The sequence below is a fragment of the Falco punctatus genome, assembly GCF_963210335.1.
Source record: "Falco punctatus genome assembly, chromosome: Z".
NCBI classification, from domain to species: Eukaryota; Metazoa; Chordata; class Aves; order Falconiformes; family Falconidae; genus Falco; species Falco punctatus.
Genome location: NC_137586.1, coordinates 23409043 through 23429402, shown reverse-complemented (window position 1 = coordinate 23429402; position 20360 = coordinate 23409043). Strand labels below are relative to the sequence as shown.

Below are 20360 nucleotides of genomic sequence, written 5' to 3'. Positions count from 1 at the left end.
CCAAACTGTTATGTGTATTAATATTCTATGACTATTTGTTACAGAGTAGAAAAATATAGACAAATATTGCCTATAGACACATTCAGTTTTCCTGTTTTGTAGGCTGAAGTAGCCACAAACCAAATGCTTAACCTTGCAATATGGAAAAAACCCATAACATTTTTACTTTAGAGATCATTTTGTCAACCAGGAAAAAACCTCCTTAGTAACCAAGTAATATCTGGACTAGTCAACAGCTACTCTTGCCATAACAAATTAATAATTTAACATGACGAAAGCGCAATTCAAAAATTATCTACACCATCCTTTCATATTTTCTTTCTCTTGAATAGCATTACGACATTTCATACTTTGATTTAGTATATTTGAAATTTATGTACACGTATTTACAGGATGGTTATTCCTGATAAGGAACCGAAGAAGAACTCCAGATGTCCACTTCAAATGATCAACAGAAAAAATTTATGAAGGAAAATGTTTCATCAAATTTCAGGATATACAGCCTGATGAACTGTGAATCTAAATCAAAGCCTGTATCAGCTTTTTTTACATAACTGCTGACTGCCACCCAGAGAAAATTTTTGATTCCAAACAAACTTCTCTCTCACCTTAAGTTTTCTATAAAGTTCATAAACACAGCATTTTATAACAAGAGGAAATAAATTTTAATGGTATATCTACATGTAAGTTACTTATTTATATATTTCTACAAATAAAATCTCATCCTTTTTATTCTAATATATATGTCGCATGTATGTATTTAAAGAATATCAGGGAAAACAATCAAACATACACAATACCATTCAGAGCTGTTTTTTTCCTGTTTTCCAGTAGACATGCTGGATAAAATGAAGAACAGAGGATTACAGGTACCAGCAAGATAAAGAAAGAAAAAAAGCCATCTTCTAGAATGACCAAAAAAGATAAATTCATATACACAGACATTTAGGGATTATTAAGCCTCTGAATAAATGAAATAAAATCTACTATAGAACCTCATGCAGCATAACAGCAAATGAACTGGAAAGAATAACAAAGTACAGTATAAAACTAAAAATCATAATGGCTCATCTCCATCTTTCCCCCTATTACATCAGTTTTTTTCTACTAATAAAAATCTCCATTCTTAATTCAAGACCAATCCCTTGTGAAGACAAACCACTAGTTTTCGCATAAATGCATGTATCCAATCAAACTTGATCACTGTGTGGAAACAACTTACTGCCTTGTGTTACTAACATTGTGCCTCTAGATAAAGAACCTGAACTACAAAACCACCTGCTTTCTTACAAAGAACAACCTTTTGGGTATGTTTAACTTCGGGGGTAATTTGAAATAAATCCCATTTACCCAATTATAATTTCCCACCTATGACAAGCAAAAGAACTGAGAAAAGCGTTCTTGAATACTTATGAAAATGACAGTCTCAAGCTGGCCATAAACATTTAAAGCTGTGATCCAAACTTTGATAAACATATGATGAATTTAAAGAAGATGTGGTCCTTAGTTATATAGGTCTTTTGACTAAGATTTTAGTTTGATCTAGTGCAGCTCAAATATAGTTCTTATACAAACATCTTAAATTCCCCTGCAGTTGTGTGTTTGTGTATTTTTATCACACTCATATGGTTGTCACTTTAATGTTAACACAAATACTTTACATTTCAGTTTAAGACTTGAGATTACTGTTTTCTAGGGTCTTCGCCTGTCAGAGTTTTTCTAATCTTCAACTTCATTATTGGCCTCCTAGGAAAGCCTTTTCCTAAGTCAGACAAAAGATAATCATATCCACCTGAACTAACTTCAGGGAGAGTCAACCAAAACAGTTACGCACTTGTATGCATCATATTTCTGCACCTTTCAATAAAATGACTTAAAGATATGCTTATATTTCTCTATGAGATCTTATAAACCACATTAAAAGCAAGTAATACAACAGAAAGGATTTTCAAGAAAAGCCCCTAAGTCAATGAGTTCCTAACTAATTTAAAAACTCTTGAAAATTCCAAACAATCATTTCAAAGACACAAAGCTTTATTTTTATTAATAGAAATAAAACATTCAGTTTTGGTAAGTAAAAACTCCTTATGAAAATTATTAATGAATAAAATGAATAAACTCAGGTAACCAGCAATCAAAAGAAGACATCCAGAAGAGACACTTGTTGGTGGGAAGAACTCTTTTAAAATGTAAAAAACATTTTAAAATGTAAAAATAGATTGCTGGTTACTACTCTCTATCTCCCAGTCAGCATTCCAGAGCCCCTCCAGATCTTTTGCAATAGAGCTGGAGAAATGAAGAATGACAGCACTGTACAATGGACTTAATCTTCACATCAAGCTTGAAAAACTTAGGTCCAGCTTGCTGATCCAGCAGAAGTATGAGGATCATTACATTGGTATTAAAATATTTAAGCTCCAAACTCCTTAATCTAAGAGGAGTTATTCAGACAAAAATTAATGAAACACAACATAGATGCACAGCAGTGAAATAATAATTAGATGTCTCATTTAAGTACTGCAGGATGCAGAAGATGCTAGTTCAAGTTACAGGGATCTTGTAGCACTCGTGCCCTAGTGGCATCTCATCACAAAGTGTAAATAGCATCACAGTTTGAACAAGTTGCTGTGTATATTCTGTCAGTAAGGAAGGTGAGGAAAAGAAAAATAAAAAGACAACCTTCCTTATTGAAAATCCATTTCATCCTACTTTTAACAGAATTTGTAAGTACATTGCTACTTACCTCAGCTAGCTTGAGTTACTGCCAAGAGACCATTCATCTTAGTGAGACAAAAACTTTAGCATTTAAGTAATTTATTTTCTTTCAGATAGATTCTTCTGTCCTGGAATATTCCTTTAATGAGTAACAGATGCCAACACGATGGTATAATCTAACTTAAAACTTCATTTTTGGGACACGGTTTCCAACGATAGCCTGAAACTAAGGAAGATATTCCAAAGTCTTTCAACCAGCAAGGAAGAGACTGATTTAAAAAAAAAAAAAAAAATACAGAAGGGTTTATTATGCTCACACTTAAATTAGAAACCGTTCAAATGATGTCAGGTTTTAACTACAAAATTGCAGAAGTATAACTAAGACATGAGAACTTGATCCAGGGTGTTGAACTGAACTGAATGGCAGTCTGGATGGTTTTGTATGAATCCCTAAATAGGAAGTAGAGCAGAAGAGAAAGCTTGATAGTAAACATTCAAGAAAAGTTCCATCAGACATGATCTATTTCAGAAACTGCAACTGAATTTTATCTTCCACGATATGAAAACCAAGAAGCATGAGTTCTAGGCCTGCTGACTGAGGCAGATTAGAGAAGTACAATCACTGCTTATGCTCACATTCACACTGGCCTTAATCACTGGGCTTCATTTCTAACATTGCAGGTGGGGCAACTTTGGCTTAGCATGTACACCAGTTGTAGCATGGATAAGGTACAATTGGAGACAGATGTATTTCAGTATGCATACAATTTCCCACAGTATGATCTTTGCTATTTAACAGTTTTGTTATTTGTACCAGTCTTGACAAACCTTGTAATAATTACTGTCCTTGTAGCAAAGGTGGTAGATTCTGTATAAAATGTAGACGTTTTGTTTCCTTTTTAAGAAAGAAATAATGAAGCTGCATATAAAACATTTGTTGGAGAAAGAAGCAGTTTGGTTTGCTGAAAGCGTTACCGGGAACACTAATCTTCGGAAGGGTAGAAGCAATACATATTATGATAGAGAAAAATACATGCTGTGTCTGAAGGTTTAATGTCACTATAAAAAAGAAAGAGCCTACAGTACTGACAAGGATCAATGAAAGAATTTTGGTTTATGTTTTTTCTTTGATAAGGTACAGCTAGCATGAAGATTTTTACACAAGACGACAAGTATGTTACGTTGCAAAACATTCCTGATATGCTGAACTTCACAAAAGTAGTCCCATTAACTCTTGTAATACACTTTGCATACATGATCATGAGTTCATGCAGAACCCAGGTAAGATAACAAGTAGAGAATAGAAAGAAATCTGTATTAAAGGGCACCCCGGTTTATTTAGCAGGGTTTGTGTATATTTTAAATGTGGTGGACTCATTAACTTTTTTTCAGTATCTCAAATGTATTCTTTAGCAACTCAGATGACACATTTGAAATGATAAAAGAGCTATTGGGCAGAAATTTCAAGAAATGTATGGTATAGCTAGACTAAATACCAAAGGGAAAACAAAAAATTGAAAAACCTGGACAACTTGTTTGAAATGAAACAAGTTATGACTGAATGTCTTTGTGTGTTAAATTAAGAGGCCTAAAACACATTCCTGTATTTGTGCAATACATTCCACTTACGGCTATTCATCAATATTCCGTTTATATTGCATTCCTCTGGAAGTATAGAGATATTTGGTACTGATTTTAAAAATCTTGATGAGATTCAAATCTTGACAAGAAGAATTATTTTTGTTCCAAAACAAACAAAACCCTTATGAATTACAGAAGAAGTTCTGATAGATCTCAATATTTCATGAATTAAAATGGAATTCCTATTAGAAGTGACAGATGGAGAACATAAAGCCACTTTCTATAATTAAGAGCTAAGACAGATAACACGCTTCTTTCCAGAATCCAGGAAAAAAATTTCTTCCAGCATTAAATACTGTGTCTTTGAAAATAAAAACATTAATTTCCTGTGAAGTAAAATAACAATGAATCTACAGGAAAATACAGTATGAAATAATATTATGCTTCAAAGAATTTAAAACATACTCTCCACTACGTTTTTGTTTAGGACCAATTCTACTTGTGGTTTTCTTTGCACCTTTAAATACTATTCAGTTACTGTTACTATAGCTCTGGCCTGCCTAAGTTCCTGAAGAGCTACTGTTTGCCTACAAGTCAGATTTAGTAACCATGAATAATTAGATTTGTTTACAAGATGAGCTTCCAGGGGTTGGACTTATACCTGGATTTTCAGTTTGCTACAGTGAAAAAAGCAACAGTTTTAGAACAAACTTACTTGATCATTAACAGACTCAAACAATAAAATCTTAGAATTCCTAGAGTCTCAAAACATTTCTTTGAAAGAGCATAGCCCACTGATTTCTAAAAAAGTGTAAACTTTAATATGCAATAGTGTAAGTTTCTAGTGAATGTCTTCTGAACTTTGGTAGCTTTTACACACACAGTCCCAGTCTAAAACGTGGTTAATTTGCTTATGTCAATTAATCATGAGCACATGCTTCAGTTTACTACTAAAATCAAAGCTGGCTTACAGTGAGGTTTTTGCCCTCTTTTCTTTTGCAGGGAGACAAGAGGGAAAGGCATTCACTACAGCAGGGAAGAGACTAAATAGGGATGCTGGGTATTATGTTATGAGATTAAATGAGAAATGTTAGTAGTGAAACAAAGGTTTGCAAAAGTGACACAATAAAGACACATACCTTGATACAATGCAGCTATACTGTATATACTGCAAAATCGTCATGCTTAATGTATTTATGCTGCATAATTTCCAAGCCACTAAAATTTGGATTTTGTTGTTTTCATGATACTCTCAAGGGTGCATAATTTGGTTAGTCTCAGACTTCAAGAAAGCATGTTACTGTGTAAGACAGGACTTAAGTAAGATTTAAGTGCCACTGACATTACCCAAACTTAGGAATAAAACAGAAATAAAACATAACCTTAAACTGGCATCCTTGCTAGATTTTGAGTTTTCTAAATACTTCTATCATTGGATTACCATACCACAATTAAAAGAAAACAGAACTATGTCATGCTTCAGTAGAATTTTTACACTTGAATGTTGGGTTTTATATCAGTTTTTAGGTTTTGCTGCTCAGATAGTATTTTGTAGCTTTCCTGTTTTCTCATGTGTGACAATTAAATTTCACCTTTCACAGATTATCAATTTACAAAAATGATCTAACATGTAAAACTAAAATACTACTTAAATACTACTAGTATTTAAAAACAACATATATTTAAACAAGTGGGCAGATGGTATTTATCTAAAGCAAACCTCAGTGAAGTATATTCACAAGTTTACACTACAGAACTTAGAAGTTTTTTCAAATATTTTATTAAGCACTTCAAAATGCTGAAGTAATTCAGCACTCAATTTATAGTGTTTGATGTAATTTCTGGCATCACTACAGCAAATGTCACATAAAAGAAAACCATCTTATTTAAAGCAAGGTCTTGACAGCAGTCTGGCATAGTCAACAATCTTATTCACAAATTGGAAGGCTGGTTATAATCAAACATGTACAGAGGGAATCAAGTTTTTCTTCTCAATCCTCTTGAAACAATGTAAACACTTAAATTTTCACCGCCAAATCTTTCTTAATTACTCTCATCTCTGAATACAGAAAAAAATTAGGTAGGTATAATACATAACATGAACAATTTGAAGCAGCGATACTAACTGTGATACCCACACTAATAAAGGTCTGCCAGTGGACATAAAATAGATGTGTTGTGCTGCCACCTATTCCTTAAACGTCCTCTCAGAACTAGCCCTGATCCTGCAAAAAGTCCAGTATGACCTAAGCCTTATTCTCACAGTTCTGTGGTCTCCCACTACAGCTGCAAGTTTTAGCTGAGATGCAGTGTTTATTAATCAAGCACAGATTCATATTAACACGGTTACATAGCCTCTGAACTAGCATTTTTTCCTAATGCTCACAGCATAGGCAGACACCGTGCTAGTGTCTGCACCATCTGGATAGACATACCTGATGCGGCATGACACAACTCACTCTCCATCCCACATTCCCCAAGAGGATAGGCAGAGAACAGTAGAAAAATCTCCTGCTACACACACATTCATTTCCTCACAGTAATTGGTTTTAAATATATATAATTTCTTATATGTAAATTAATGCGGAACAGGTAAACTGTTACACATCTAGCAGTCTGTCTCACATATTGACAGCTTTATTACATTGATGAAAATTTAGTTCAATAAACAAAATATTACTAAGTGAGATACAATAAATGCTTTTAACTTTGAGGCAAACTTACTTGCTCAGGTACAACACTTTTACTACTGTTACACTGCATTATATTCAAACTAAAGTGTTTCTAGGGTCTGCAGTTATTTTTCAGTTGTAAATGGCTGTTTCGCAGTAAAGGTATCCTTCATTTCTTTCACTTACCATCTTTAAACAATTAAGATTCCACCCTGCCATCCCACTCTACCTAAATTAGACATATCTTCAAGTATTTCCTAATAAATTAGTTCATGTAGTCTTCTGCTAGTTTGGGGGTGGTGTTTGTCCAGTCGTTTCCAGTGTCTTTTTTTGGTGGTATGATACTTGGAACAGAGTACAGTAGTACAACTGTGCTTTTACAGTTAATGCCTTTGTAGCAATGACCACACAATCACAGCCACATCACAGTGTAAATTCATGTTCAGTTTTCTAGTACAAACCTGAAGTATCTTTCACTGTTGTGGCTTTCCCATTTTCTTTATTTTATGAGTTTGTGTGTGAAATTATTTTTCCTTAATACTGTGTGCATGTGCATGTGAATTTAGTAACCTCATAATAACTATAGCCTAAGTATTAACATTTTGAATCCATAGTTAAGTTATAATTTAAGTAAAATCTATTTGATTCACTTTGTAAATGACAAACCAACGATTAAGTGCTGTTAAAATCCTATGATCAACCTTAAACTGAATATTTCTGATATCCTTTAGATATAAACCATTGACCAAATCTGAGGTTAAGATTGGATCTAGCCACACCTAAACTCTGTTAACAGTTTGGAAAGCAAAGAGGTCCATTCTGAACCTCTGGACTCAAAGGGAGGGTTCTCCCTTAACCTTTTACATTTTTAATCTGTGTGTAAAAATCACTCCAGCTTAATTTTAATTTGTTTCTTCTTTGTGTGATTTATCTATGTAGTAAGCAATAAAGTGAACTTGCCATTGAACTTTGTGAAGTTGCACTCCCACAAATTCCTAATAAAACTATTTCACTTATACCTTTGATGGTGATTCTTTACATGACTTAACCTAAACCACTCGTTTGTGACTAAGTGGTGTAGTCAGCAGGATGGCAAGTGATATCACTGATTACTTACAAAAACATGGAATAAATCCAAGTCCTAAATTTTCAGAAGAATGGGCTCATGATAATTGGCATGATCAGGAAGCTGGAGAAAAACAGTTAAAGGTGGCCAGAGGCAATTACAAAACATGGAAAAGGGAAAGGAATTATTTGCAAAATGTTAGGCACCTGCCTAGAAGCTGCTTGTTGGGATAAGAAGAATAGCAATAAAGAGAAACAAAATCTGAGAGAGGAAATAGAAGGCAGAAAGGCAGCCAAGTTATTACTATCTTTGAAAACTGAGCAGCTGCAGAAACAGAGGAAGAAAACCAGAAAAAAACAAAAACTGGAAGAAAAGGTTGAAATTATGCTTATGTGGGCTCCCAACCTCCCTGACATTGTACAAATTACGAAATGAATTGCAACCCCTGAAGAATGGGATTCAAGTATATGGGGTGAACCCGACAACAACAAACTGCGGAAAACATTTTTTTTACCTGCCTCAAGCCTCCCTTAATATGAAAACAGACCCATTATAAAAACAGAAGGAACTTTTGGACCTCAGAGTGGAGCAGGAGACTGTACCCGAAAAACAACCCCATTCAATCCAATTCAGATGGCTAATTCACAATAGTGCTATGGCCATAAGCCAGGTGAGACTGAATTGAGTATTTATGGCAAGTATGTTTAATTGGAGGAGACAGAATCTTACTAAATAGCAATGAAGCCAATGGCTTTTGGGGTGCTGGTGTCTTTTTAAATGCTGGGCCTGAGCCCCCAGATGATCCCACTCAGTAACAAGCAGGGTGGCATACTGGGATAGTGGAATAGATACACTGGAAAGAGGAGAACCCCTGTTAAAACCCATTAAACCTTTGAACAAGGTCTCCACAGCTATTACAAGAGCTGCCTGGATCCACATGACGCATGAGCACCATCCTGTTGATGCCCCTACACTGGCAATTGTAAATCATGATATGCTGAAACCATTAATTAAGGAAGCCCCTGCTACGCTCAAACATCTCATTGCAAAACAAGATGAAATTAGAAGACACTGACTTCAGCATCATATAACGAAGCCCTAGTGTGTAGACAGCTGGATACAGTGATCAACCTAGTGAGACCAAAAATACAGGCTGTAATGTCAGGCAAGTTATACCATCATCCCTGAATAGGATGGACCCTTTGATCATCCACCCAGACTCAGAGGTGGAGAGAATTATATGATCAAGCATAGGCATCCCAAGAGTTGTAATTCAGAGGCAACCTGCCAGCATTATCCAAGATCTAATTCACACAGTGCAGACACACACTAATAGCAGTAGGATGGTAAACACTCCAAACACTCAGACACCATCATCAGCTCCACGAGGGGGTGATAGCCACTTTCTTCCTCGAAATTTGAGACCAAAACCCAAATAACCCTTGGTCAAGAATTTGGCCTGTCTGTCCAGTAAGTGGAACCCTATCAATGCATAGGTAACAACAGCCCAAACATTCTAAATCCATTTGGCCCTCGATGACAATTGCTAGAATTTTTAATAGATACAGGTGTACACACTTCAATGTTAGCAGGAAGCCAAGAGGCTGCGTATATGACCCAGATAGCAAAGAGTTAAAACCACTGAAATAACCAGAGCAAGTGTTATTTGTCAAACCACTAAGGTTAATTCATGGCTCCCAGGCGAGATGCGCATGTCATCTAATCCCTTTGTGATTAAAGATCACAAAGAAAACATTCTGGGGTTTGATGTTTTGAATGGCCAGACCTGGTGCCTGCCGGACGGCAGCGTATGGTCCTTCAGTTCAAATATCGACCCCAACCCTGATAAATATCAGGAAGCTACAGGGTGTGTACTCCACACAACAAATGTACTCCCCGAGTCAAAAATTACTAATGTACTACAACACCTAATTCCTGCTGCAGCACAAAAACGAATTTTTGAAGTCAGAGCTGATGTGGAAAACCAACAAATCATCTCCAGAACCTCAGAATCCACTCCCCATAAAATTTACCAGTCAGGCCAGTCTGAAAACCGGACAGGAAATGCTGTCTTACAATTGATTACTGGTGCTTGAGTGCTAATACAGACCCACTAACAGCTGCAGTACCTAATATTATAACCCTAGCAGCCACCCTACAAGCAGCCATGGATGGCAGCACTAGATGTAAATGGCAAGTTCTTCATGGTCCCCTTATGACAGTAAGATATAAAGAAATTTGCCTTTACTTGGGAAGGTACACAATGTACCTTCAACAGACTACTACAAGGGTATAAACACACACCCGTAATTGCTTATACTTGCTGAACTTTACAGTCTCACTTCCTCAGAATGTGAAACTATACCAAAATACAGATGATATTACAACAGAAGGAGATTCCCCTGAAAAGATGAGGGAAGCAGCAATAGCAGTAAGGCAAGCACTAAATGAAGCAGAAATTGTGATCCTATCTGAAAAATGTAAGGGACCAATTAGAGAAGTGAAGTTTTTGGGTACTTGGTGGACAACAGTTAGTGCAATGATTCCTCCAGATACCTTGAGAATAACAAAACTACTGCATTTGCCCCAATCTAGGAAAGAATAACAACAGCTCATAGGCACTCTAGGATATTGGAGAAAACATATACTGGGATTGTTCTATCATTGCGCACCCACTATACTTACTTTTATGAAAAGGAAAACTATGGAAATGGAACCCAGAACATGAAGAAGCAGTTAAAACTCTTAATAGAGGAATTAAAAACATATCAGTCGTTGGGATCAGCACACCCCCATAACCTTATTACTTCAGAATGGGGTTTTGCTGAACATGGTACTTACTGTAACCTATTCCAAACTGGCTCTGATGGACCAAAAAGACCTTTATTATTCAGCTTGACTGCATTTAAAGAGACAAAGTCAAGATATTCTGAGTGGGAAAAGGGATTTTTGTCTTTAGTCCAATCAGTAAAACATGTTGAGAAAATACTCCAGGGACAACCCATACAAACCAGAGCACCATTTAATTTGCTAGAAGCAATCCTAACGGGGCCTGTTCCCCCAGAAGGAGCTGCACAAAAACCTACAGTCAGAAAATGGTATGCTTGTTTGACAGAAACTGTAGAAGGAATGAAATTAACCAAAGGACCTTCTAAAGTTTCCAAATTACAAATGGCTGTAAATGTAGACTCATCAGTATTACAACAACATTTTAAACCTTCACCAATTTTAAATGTGCCTCCCCTTCAGTGAGGGAACACCATCAGAAGACATTTGGTTCACTGACGCCTCAGCAAAAAGAATACACAGTAAACAGCAATACAAGGCTGTTGCATTAAATATTGCTGCTGGCAGACAAGTAATAGAAGAAGGTAAAGGTAGTGCACAAGTAGGAGAAGTAAGGGCAGTTGTTTTGGCAGCACAGAATGGAGCAACGATTACATACACAGACTCCTATGCTGTGTGGGCTGGCACCACACAATGGTTCTGTCAGTGGGCATCCCTACACTAGGAGGTAAACAGACCTCTAGTATAGAGAACTCAAGATTGGCAATTACTACTAGATATAGTCAGGAAAACACCATTCAGGATAGGATGGGTAAAAGCTCACGCCAAAGACAATGAGCCAGCTACAAACTGGAATAAAAAGGTGGATGAGTTGACCAAAAGCAGTAAGATAAAACTAGGGAATTCCTTAAATCCTGAGTAGTATTCTTTGGGAGAACGGCTAAATCAAAAATCATTTCATACAGATAAAGAAGTACTTCATTTTGCTGCACAGAGCAAAGGCTGGCCTCGACACAGGAAAACTTGTAAAGTTATTCTTACAGAATACAGAATGTTCCCAGTGTAAATTAAGATAATGAACAGATCACCCCACTAAAGTACCACCTTTGTACATTAGCAAAGGTAAAACCTTATGGTCTACCTGGCAAATCAATTATATTCACCGGCTGAAACCCTACGCTGGATATGAATATATTTTAACAGGTGTAGAAGTAGAATCTGGACTCTTTACAGCAACTAAGTGCCGACAGACAAAATACAATACAGGGGCTATCATCTTGGTTCTCAAGTTTGCCTACTCCTGACACCTTCCAAAGTGATAACGGCTCCCACTTCTCATGCAAGGAGGTGCAAAATTCGGCAAAACAAGAGATTTAATGGGTATTCCACACCCCATATTGCCCCAAATCAAATGGAATGATAGAAAGAGCTAATGTTTTGTTGAAAAGGAGCCTTAAACCACATGAGGTTCAGTGGATACTGGACTTTCCAAAGTATTTCACCAACTGAATAATCAGCTCCAGCCCACTGGAAGCCCTGTCAACAGAGCATTCTTTGCAAAAACTGAACCTGGTGCTCCACCTTCTGATGAAAGAAAATGTCTGATAATAACCAGGACAACTTGTTACGGTAAATTTACCACAAACTGGAACTGTGCCTATGACTAATTAAACCTCACAGGCCACTTGCTTGGGAAGCTCCTTGTAGCAGTGGAGCAGAACATAAAATCAGTTCTAGATGGATTTATTCTGCATCATGAAAGGGGTCACCCGTTTGGCTTTCCTCACTGTGACCTTTCTTTCTTTTCTCTTAGCAGAAAATTAACTGATTGCAACAAAAACAACAGCAGTATACTCCCAACTCAAGTTTTGGTTTTCCTCTTAACTGGGACAAACCTAACCCTTCCAAATCAAACAGTTTTGGGACCATGCATTACTAAATTATACTGTAAGTGTTGGGATCACACCAAAAGATAAGGCAAACTTTGATCTTGCTACTTTAGTTATACATGGAAATAAAGCATATCTAAAGGATAAATGGAGATGGGAAACACTATATGACAGGCGAACTGGATCACTAATGTAAATAACAGTACTAATCAGAAAGACTACAACATAGAAAGAGTGCCGTTGTACATAGCAAGTGCCAGTTGATGTTGTCAGCATTTTGATACTTTCTGACATCAGCTGAAGTCAAGACAAAAACAGCCAACACCAAAAATTAGATCTTTCCATCAACTAATTATTTTTGTATTACAAATAATTTAAGCATGTGATTTAATCATCAAATGTTAATGTTTGAGAAAGTTAGGTGGATTCTGGTGTAGCTGATACTTTGAAACATTTTATTTACTTTTAAATAAGAAAACCAAAACACCTTTTCCTGAAAAATTGAAAATTTATTTCTAGAATCTTAGTTTTTCCTATAAGTCACAAATGTGAACCCTACATTGCAAGGCACAGATTATGCCATTGTTATTCCTGATTCCATAAAGACAGAAAGCTTTCTTACTAAACAAATTTAGACAGTAAATTTATTTACTAAGTAAATCTACTTCCTTACTAAATAATCTACTTACTAAAGACAGTGAATGAAACTTTAAATTACATACATAAGATAACCTATAAAATACTGTAAAAACCACCTACCCTACATTTTAAAATCTTTCTTTTATTTAAAAGCTCAGTTCTTCTCTCTAAGTCTGAATTTTGGCAATACTGCCAAGTGAGCTGTTGTCCTGATAAATTAGCAAAGACAATCTGACTCCTGAACTTTTAAGGACAGATTTAAAAAAATTACTTAAGATTGAATCTCTACCTTGTTCTATTTTGATTGCTGCTGGCTTTAAAAAAATATTCAAACCGAGAGCTGGAAAAGGATTTAGAGATAGAAAAATATATTCCAAGCATGGATAAAGAAAACCAGAAAAGCAAGATTTGATTACTTACCTAGCTATTAATGTACCTGGACTTTATTAGATACCACAGAAATCCCTTAGAAGCAGGGATGGGAAATTAAAAATTCTCTTTTTTTATTAAAAAAAAACTTTTCCCAAAGACTATATCCTACAGGGCGACCCCTTTCAGCAAAGCTAGCAATTCACAGAAGAGAATATGATCACAGCTTCATATTTTGTTTGCACTCTTTCCCTCAACAATTGACATTTTTCAATTTGTTATATTGGTTGCACTAAATTCTGGTGTCAAAACACACAGTATTTATGGCAACTTTATGCTACCAGTGGCAATATGCATCCACAGCTAGACAGAGGACGAGTAACATATTTTTCAGTTAAATATCTAATGAAAAGACCATGTGGTAATGCTGAGTAAATTCTGGTATTTCACAGTAGCGTTTCAATCATGTTTACATGTTTGGCATCATAAACTCATCTCTTAATTAAAGCTGTTCTTATATTTAATCCAGAATCCTTTATAATCCAAACTATATGCCAATTATACAACAAATCTCTCATCTATCTTTCAGTCACCACCTTTAAACAGTAAATGTTAATTCTATCTAAATATAGCAACAGTTTCCTTCAAGACCATCTCAATTCAGTTTAATGAGTTTTTTACATTTATTCTTTGTGTGTGCGTTTTGTAATGGTAGGTTGCCTACTACCAGAAAATTTTTCAGCTTCTTTGATCATATAGTGAATTACATTCCTTTGTGCAAGACCTCCTCAAAAAGGAAAACATCATTAGGACATTCTCTTTTCAGACAAAATAATTAACTAGATAACCAGAAGAGATTATATGAAGAGAAAGCAAAAAGTAAAGAGAGTACTGCGTTGCTGAATTACTTTGGTAGACATACAACCAAGCCTCTATTTTAACTGCTTGGTTTGAAGACTCACAGTGACTGTAAATACAATGCTTTGGGTAATGCTTCCGCCTAAGTATCACCATTAACAGGATGCTTAGTTTTTCCTTCCCATCAAAACCTTATTCGGTTGACATCTTACCTTTCTTTTAAGTGGTTCTTCACAGAATCTTGAAAAACAGAGCATCTAACCATATTCCTCCCAAAACGCAGGATCAACCTTATCTACATCAGTCATAAGAAGTATTTGCTTAATTCATTATTGAGAAGTTCCACTTTGTAGGTCAGCTATCCCGGTACCTTTGGGAAGTTTTCCCTAATGTTTAACCTAAATCTCTTCAGCTGCAATTGAAACCTATTATCTCCTGTCCTCTCCACAGTGTTTCCATAGAACATGGAAAATGATTCTCCATAGTAGCCTTTAACATTCTTAATGATCATTAATGTAGCTCCTTTTACAAAGTCACCTCTTCTCTAAACTAAACACAAAATTCTTACAATCTTCAAATATGCTTTCTAGATCATCAATCACCTTTGTTGCTCTCCTCTGTCCTCCCTTGAGATGCCTTGTACGGTTTTTTTTTCAAGCGCAATTGCCAAAACTGGGCAAAGGATTCAGGCTGAAGACTTGCTCAGGCTGAACAGAAAATGAGTCTGACTTGCATACAACAGTCCATTTTATATATTTTACGGTACAATTTAGTCTTTTTTAATAGCATGCCACTATCAGCTTACTCTCAGCTTTCTAATTATTATGTTTTCTGGATTTTAAGCTGCCCAAGTGCTACCTAACATCTTGTGTTTGTGCAACTCATCATTTGAGATACATACAAACCACTTACTATAACCCTTCCCCCCCTCCTCCCCGCCCAAGACCTCCCAAGGTAAATGTATTTTGTTTATCCTGACCTGGCTTTTAACCTTTATGAACTGACTCAGTCTACCAATCCCACACAAATATATCCTACCATAGCTAAAAGGCACACTTTTCTTCCAATTTAAACTGAATCAGATCAGTAAAAGCTCTAACATGGACTAGTGCAAGGGCAGAGAGTGAGCCACTCGGCTCTTCTGTTTAACAACCCCATGTGAAAATGCAACCTTATCACATGAGTTTGCTTTTTTTCCTTACTGTTTTCTTTCATCTTCCCCTTCCTTTGTCCCACGTATTTCCCATATATTTTTTTAGTCTGCAAATTTTGTAAAGGTAATCTGTTGTTTTCTCCAGATCACTAATAAACAGGTTCCCAGAAATCCTGCTTTCCAGTTTGATTACAAACAATTCTCTGAAAGCACTTTGTTAATCTTTTGTTGGTATTAATGTCTCTGGGACTGCTTTAGCCAACTCCCTAATATGCTTCAGTGAACACCATCAAGTTCCAATGATTTTAATGCATCTAATTTATCTAAGTAGTCTCTACTTGCTTGTTCTGTACCGGAATACTTCTTTCTATGCCAACTAATCATACGTAACCATATGATCAAAGTTGACCGTTGTGCTAAAGAGAATGAAAACAAGCATTCAAGTTTATTTCCTCTTTGTTTAGCCAAAGACAATGAACTCTCTTCTTGCTCATTCATCTCCTGTTACTGTATTTTCATTAATCATTTTGCCCTTCACCATTTGCATCTCATGTAATTTTTTTAATTGTATCTTAAAGTTTAGAAAATGTTTATTCTTAGAATTTTTAGTGTAGCTACTCCAAGAACTTTTTGAATAGGTTCTTTCCTGCCACATATCTTTCTCATCAGCTACTGTAACAGACTCCTTCCTGTGCTCTGACAGTAATCACAACAAGGAAAACCAAGATTTTTCCAAAAAGATTATTTTGACCATTAGCTGTTACCTACAGATTGCCAATAGGATTGTCTTCCACCTGCTTATTATTTCAAAGAAAGTAAAACCCCCAACAACTCTGGCATTTAGGTTCCCTTTCCTCAAATGAAAGGTATCCTTCAAAACTGTACCATAGTAGTAACTATGAGTATTGGCCAAGTATTACTTTAGTCTGTCACTGTAAAGGTGGATTTACTCAAATTACTCTGCAGTAAGTCCTCTGACTTAACTGGCACCAGAACAGGGATAATGTTGAAGCAATAGTATTACACGCCATACATGGCACTACTAAAAGTAATTTATCATATATGTACAGAAGGACTACTCTTTACCTTTTGTGCTTGCAGTTCTTTTATTACATGGCCAGTGATAGCATTCATTGTCTTGCCAACAATAGTTTATATCAATTCAGTAACTGAGCATGATTACTAGGACTTTTTCAGAGCTGCTGCTTTGTAAAATTTGGTGCTAGGTTTCATACACAAGTACAGGATACTATATTTTTCATTTTCCCAAACTGGCTGCTGACCAAGCTCATCTGTTGCTCAAGAGAGTCCATGAATTTTTCTAGAAATTACAATTTCTATCACTCCTATAAATTGTGTGTCGCTTGGATTTTTTTTCTGAATAATTTTATTTTTTCTTCCATATTTCTTATGGTATTGAGAACTGGACCAAGAATCCACTCCAGAAACATATCTAGCAACACCAGTGTGCTTAAAAAACAGTCCTTTTTCTTCAGTTCAGCTATTAAAGGGTGACACATCCACCTGCACTAAAACATGCACTTTACATACTATTATAAACTTAGCAACTCATGCACATTTAGAAAGAAATAGAATATATTTTTTTTCTGACCAGGAAGCAGGCATCGAAAGACCCCATTCTGCTTAGGTTTATGGAAAACGCACATGGAACTGACGTTCTGAATTTGAGTTCCACTGGTGTCCTAAGATGCACAAAAGTTTGAAGTCAGCAGCTTTGAGTTCAAAGTTAACCATCTGCATTTAAGTACCTTTTCAAGTCAGAATGCCAAGAAGACTTTCTAAATCATGTTTGAACAGGTAAATACCCAGCTGTGGTGGGTTGACCATGGCTGGATGCCAGGTGCCCACCAGGCTGCTCTATCGCTCCCCTCCTCAGCAGAATAGAGGGGGGAGAAAATAAGGTGAAAAAAACCCTTGTGGGTCAAGATAAAGGCAGTTTAATGAAGCAACAGCAGAAGTCACATGCACGGAAGCAAAGGAAAATAGTTGTTATTCTCTATTTCCCACCAGCAGATGATGCTCAGCCACTTTCCAGGAAGCAGGGCTTCAGTACCTGTAGCAGTTTCTCCAGAAGACAATCGCCATAAACAATGAATGCCCCCCCCCCCCCTTGTCCTCCTCCTTTCTCCTTAGCTTTTATATCTGAGCAGACGTTACATGGTATGGAATATCCCCCTGGTCACTTTGGGTCAGCTGTCCTGGCTATGTCCCCTCCCGATATCTTGCCCCCTTCTCCCCCCCCGACTGGTGAGGATGAGGGGAAGGTTGGAGAGACAGCCTTGATGCGGGGTGAGCCCTGCTCAGCAGCAGCCAGAACCCTGGTGTGTTATCACCACCTTTCCAGCTACCAAACCAAGCACAGCACTGTGAGGGCTGCTGTGGGGCCCAGCAAGACCCAATATACCACCAAAGAATTCAATCATACACCATGGTATTTCAAATCCAGAAGCTTGCTCAACTTGGAAGGACAAATATTACCTCATCTGAAAGAATAAATGCCACCTGTACAATTTATTTATATGCTGGCATCCTTACATTACTACCATTATTAAGGAAATTCAATTTTATTGGAAAAAAAATTCTAAATTTCAACAATATGGTGTCCACATTTAACTACATATAACACAAAACTACTAAAAACTTCAAAATTGGAATGTTAACTGGAGATCTACACAACACCTGATGTAATATACTCTTACCTTCCTTTTCTTTGGGTTTTAAAGCTCGCTCTTCTTTTTTCTGCTTTGCTTCCAGCAGTTCACGCTTCAGCTGTCGCACTTCTTTCCGTAGCTCCTCACTGCAAAGAGAAAAATATTTACAAGAATTTATCTTCTGGGAATCTAAAGCCACTTAGAAAAAACAGAATTGAAGTCAATGGGCAGTAAATCTCTGATATAAACAAGGAAAGGTACTGACTCAGCAATGCTAGGGACATGGCTTAAAAATCAATTAGAACCTAAGAAAGTTCCTATTTTCATCAGCAGAGACAACAAAAGAACAGAACAGATGGCAACAGCATAGCAGAAGCTACACTAAGGCATGTTAACAGCTTTTAACGACTACATTTCTCCTTTTCCATCATGAAAAGAAAGCCATAGAGGAAGGATAAAAAGACAGTTTTAACCCAAGTAACTCCATTGCTTTTATATAAATTGGGGGTAATACGGAAGCAAGCTGCATCACAACACTAATCTAGTACACTGTAACATGTTCTTACAGAAGCTGTACAGCAGAAACAACACTCATGTCAATAGAAGTATGTTTGCAATATTTAGAATGTCAAAATGCAGTGACAGGAACCCAGGAAGAGGGGGTTACAAGTGGCACTTATGAGTAACAAAGCCTAGCACATCAGAAGTTTTCCTGTACGAGCAACAACACGCTCCTTCTCTTAGTTGCCTTCAGCTATTACAGTATGAAGAACAAACTAGCTAATGACAACTGTTCAGTGCACACACACACCCCACACACCCCTCCAGTGTGTGTGTTTTTTTCCCCCTCCCGTGGAAAGAGGTTTCTGCACAGAACACAGAAGGTCCTAATTCCTACACGGCCTAATTCTAAAATGCCTTTTCAAGCTCTCTCTATGATCAGTACTGTGTCAATAAAGGACTTTGATACTTCGCTCCTTAGAGGCTCCATGCTTCCTACAGTTATTATTCCTAGGCTCACTTTACCAAGTTAAGTTGATGAGCAGGGTAATCCAAAAAGTCTGCATGCTGAAGAGGAAGCCACAAGTACTGACTGGTAGAAATGTCAGGCCATACTCACAAACCAGACTTACTGGAACAGAACTAGAAATAACTGACGTTCTGTAAACAGGAAAATGTCAAATTGATGGAGTAGAATTAAAATAAGGGACTACAAATCAGTCTGTACCTGCGCCCTACATTTGCACTGAGGTTTCATATAACCTAGTAGTTGGTTTGTAGCCAATTATGCAGTTGCCACCTGTCCCTGGAAAGTTTCTGTCACTACACAGGCTCTGTCCCCTCCAAGCTTGCCTCACTGCTCTCTCAGTCCCGCTGCTACACTGCAGGCTCTCCTCTTGCTCTTGCTCCCTGTTCTTCATCTTCTTGCCACTTCCTGCAGCCTCGAAGCTGTCCTCCCTCCTCCCTCAACACAGAGAGGTACTTCCACAGCAGGTGTAAACTCATTCTCTGACTACTTACCACCATTTTGAAAGGCCAAAACACACAAATAGAAAACAAAGAAGTGACATGCGACTGTTTTTTCTTTTCCAGAAATGGCATTGCCAATGTTGCATACAAAACCAAGAAGTACTTCCATCCTGTATTTCATATTTTGAAAACAGAAAAGTAGCCAATCCTTTAAAACTGATCTATTATCTCCACAGTTTGTGAAGAATATTTCAGTGAAATTGCTTAAGCACCAATCTGGATTCTATCTTCCAGAAATTTCTTCTAAAGCTAGATGACATGGACCAAATTTCCTACTACCAGTCATTTTTTTACATAACTTTTGCAAGTTAATTACATTTTATAGTAAATGAAAGCCATAACTTTCCAAATATGTAAGCTTATACATAAACAACAGCTTTTACCCTTTTACCTGAAGTAGCTTAGCCTAACTATTTTTGTGTAATCACT

At 36.7% G+C, this 20360-nt stretch overlaps 1 protein-coding gene across 1 annotated transcript in view; it reads right to left on the bottom strand.

Moving 5' to 3' along the window:
• The window catches only part of CWC27 (CWC27 spliceosome associated cyclophilin), a 127967-nt gene that overhangs the window by 28009 nt on the left and 79598 nt on the right, over window positions 1-20360 (bottom strand). The window contains exon 11 of the mRNA XM_080372848.1: window positions 18450-18547. Within this exon, the coding sequence (XP_080228974.1) occupies window positions 18450-18547 (98 nt within the window). The remainder of the gene's footprint in view (window positions 1-18449; window positions 18548-20360) is intronic.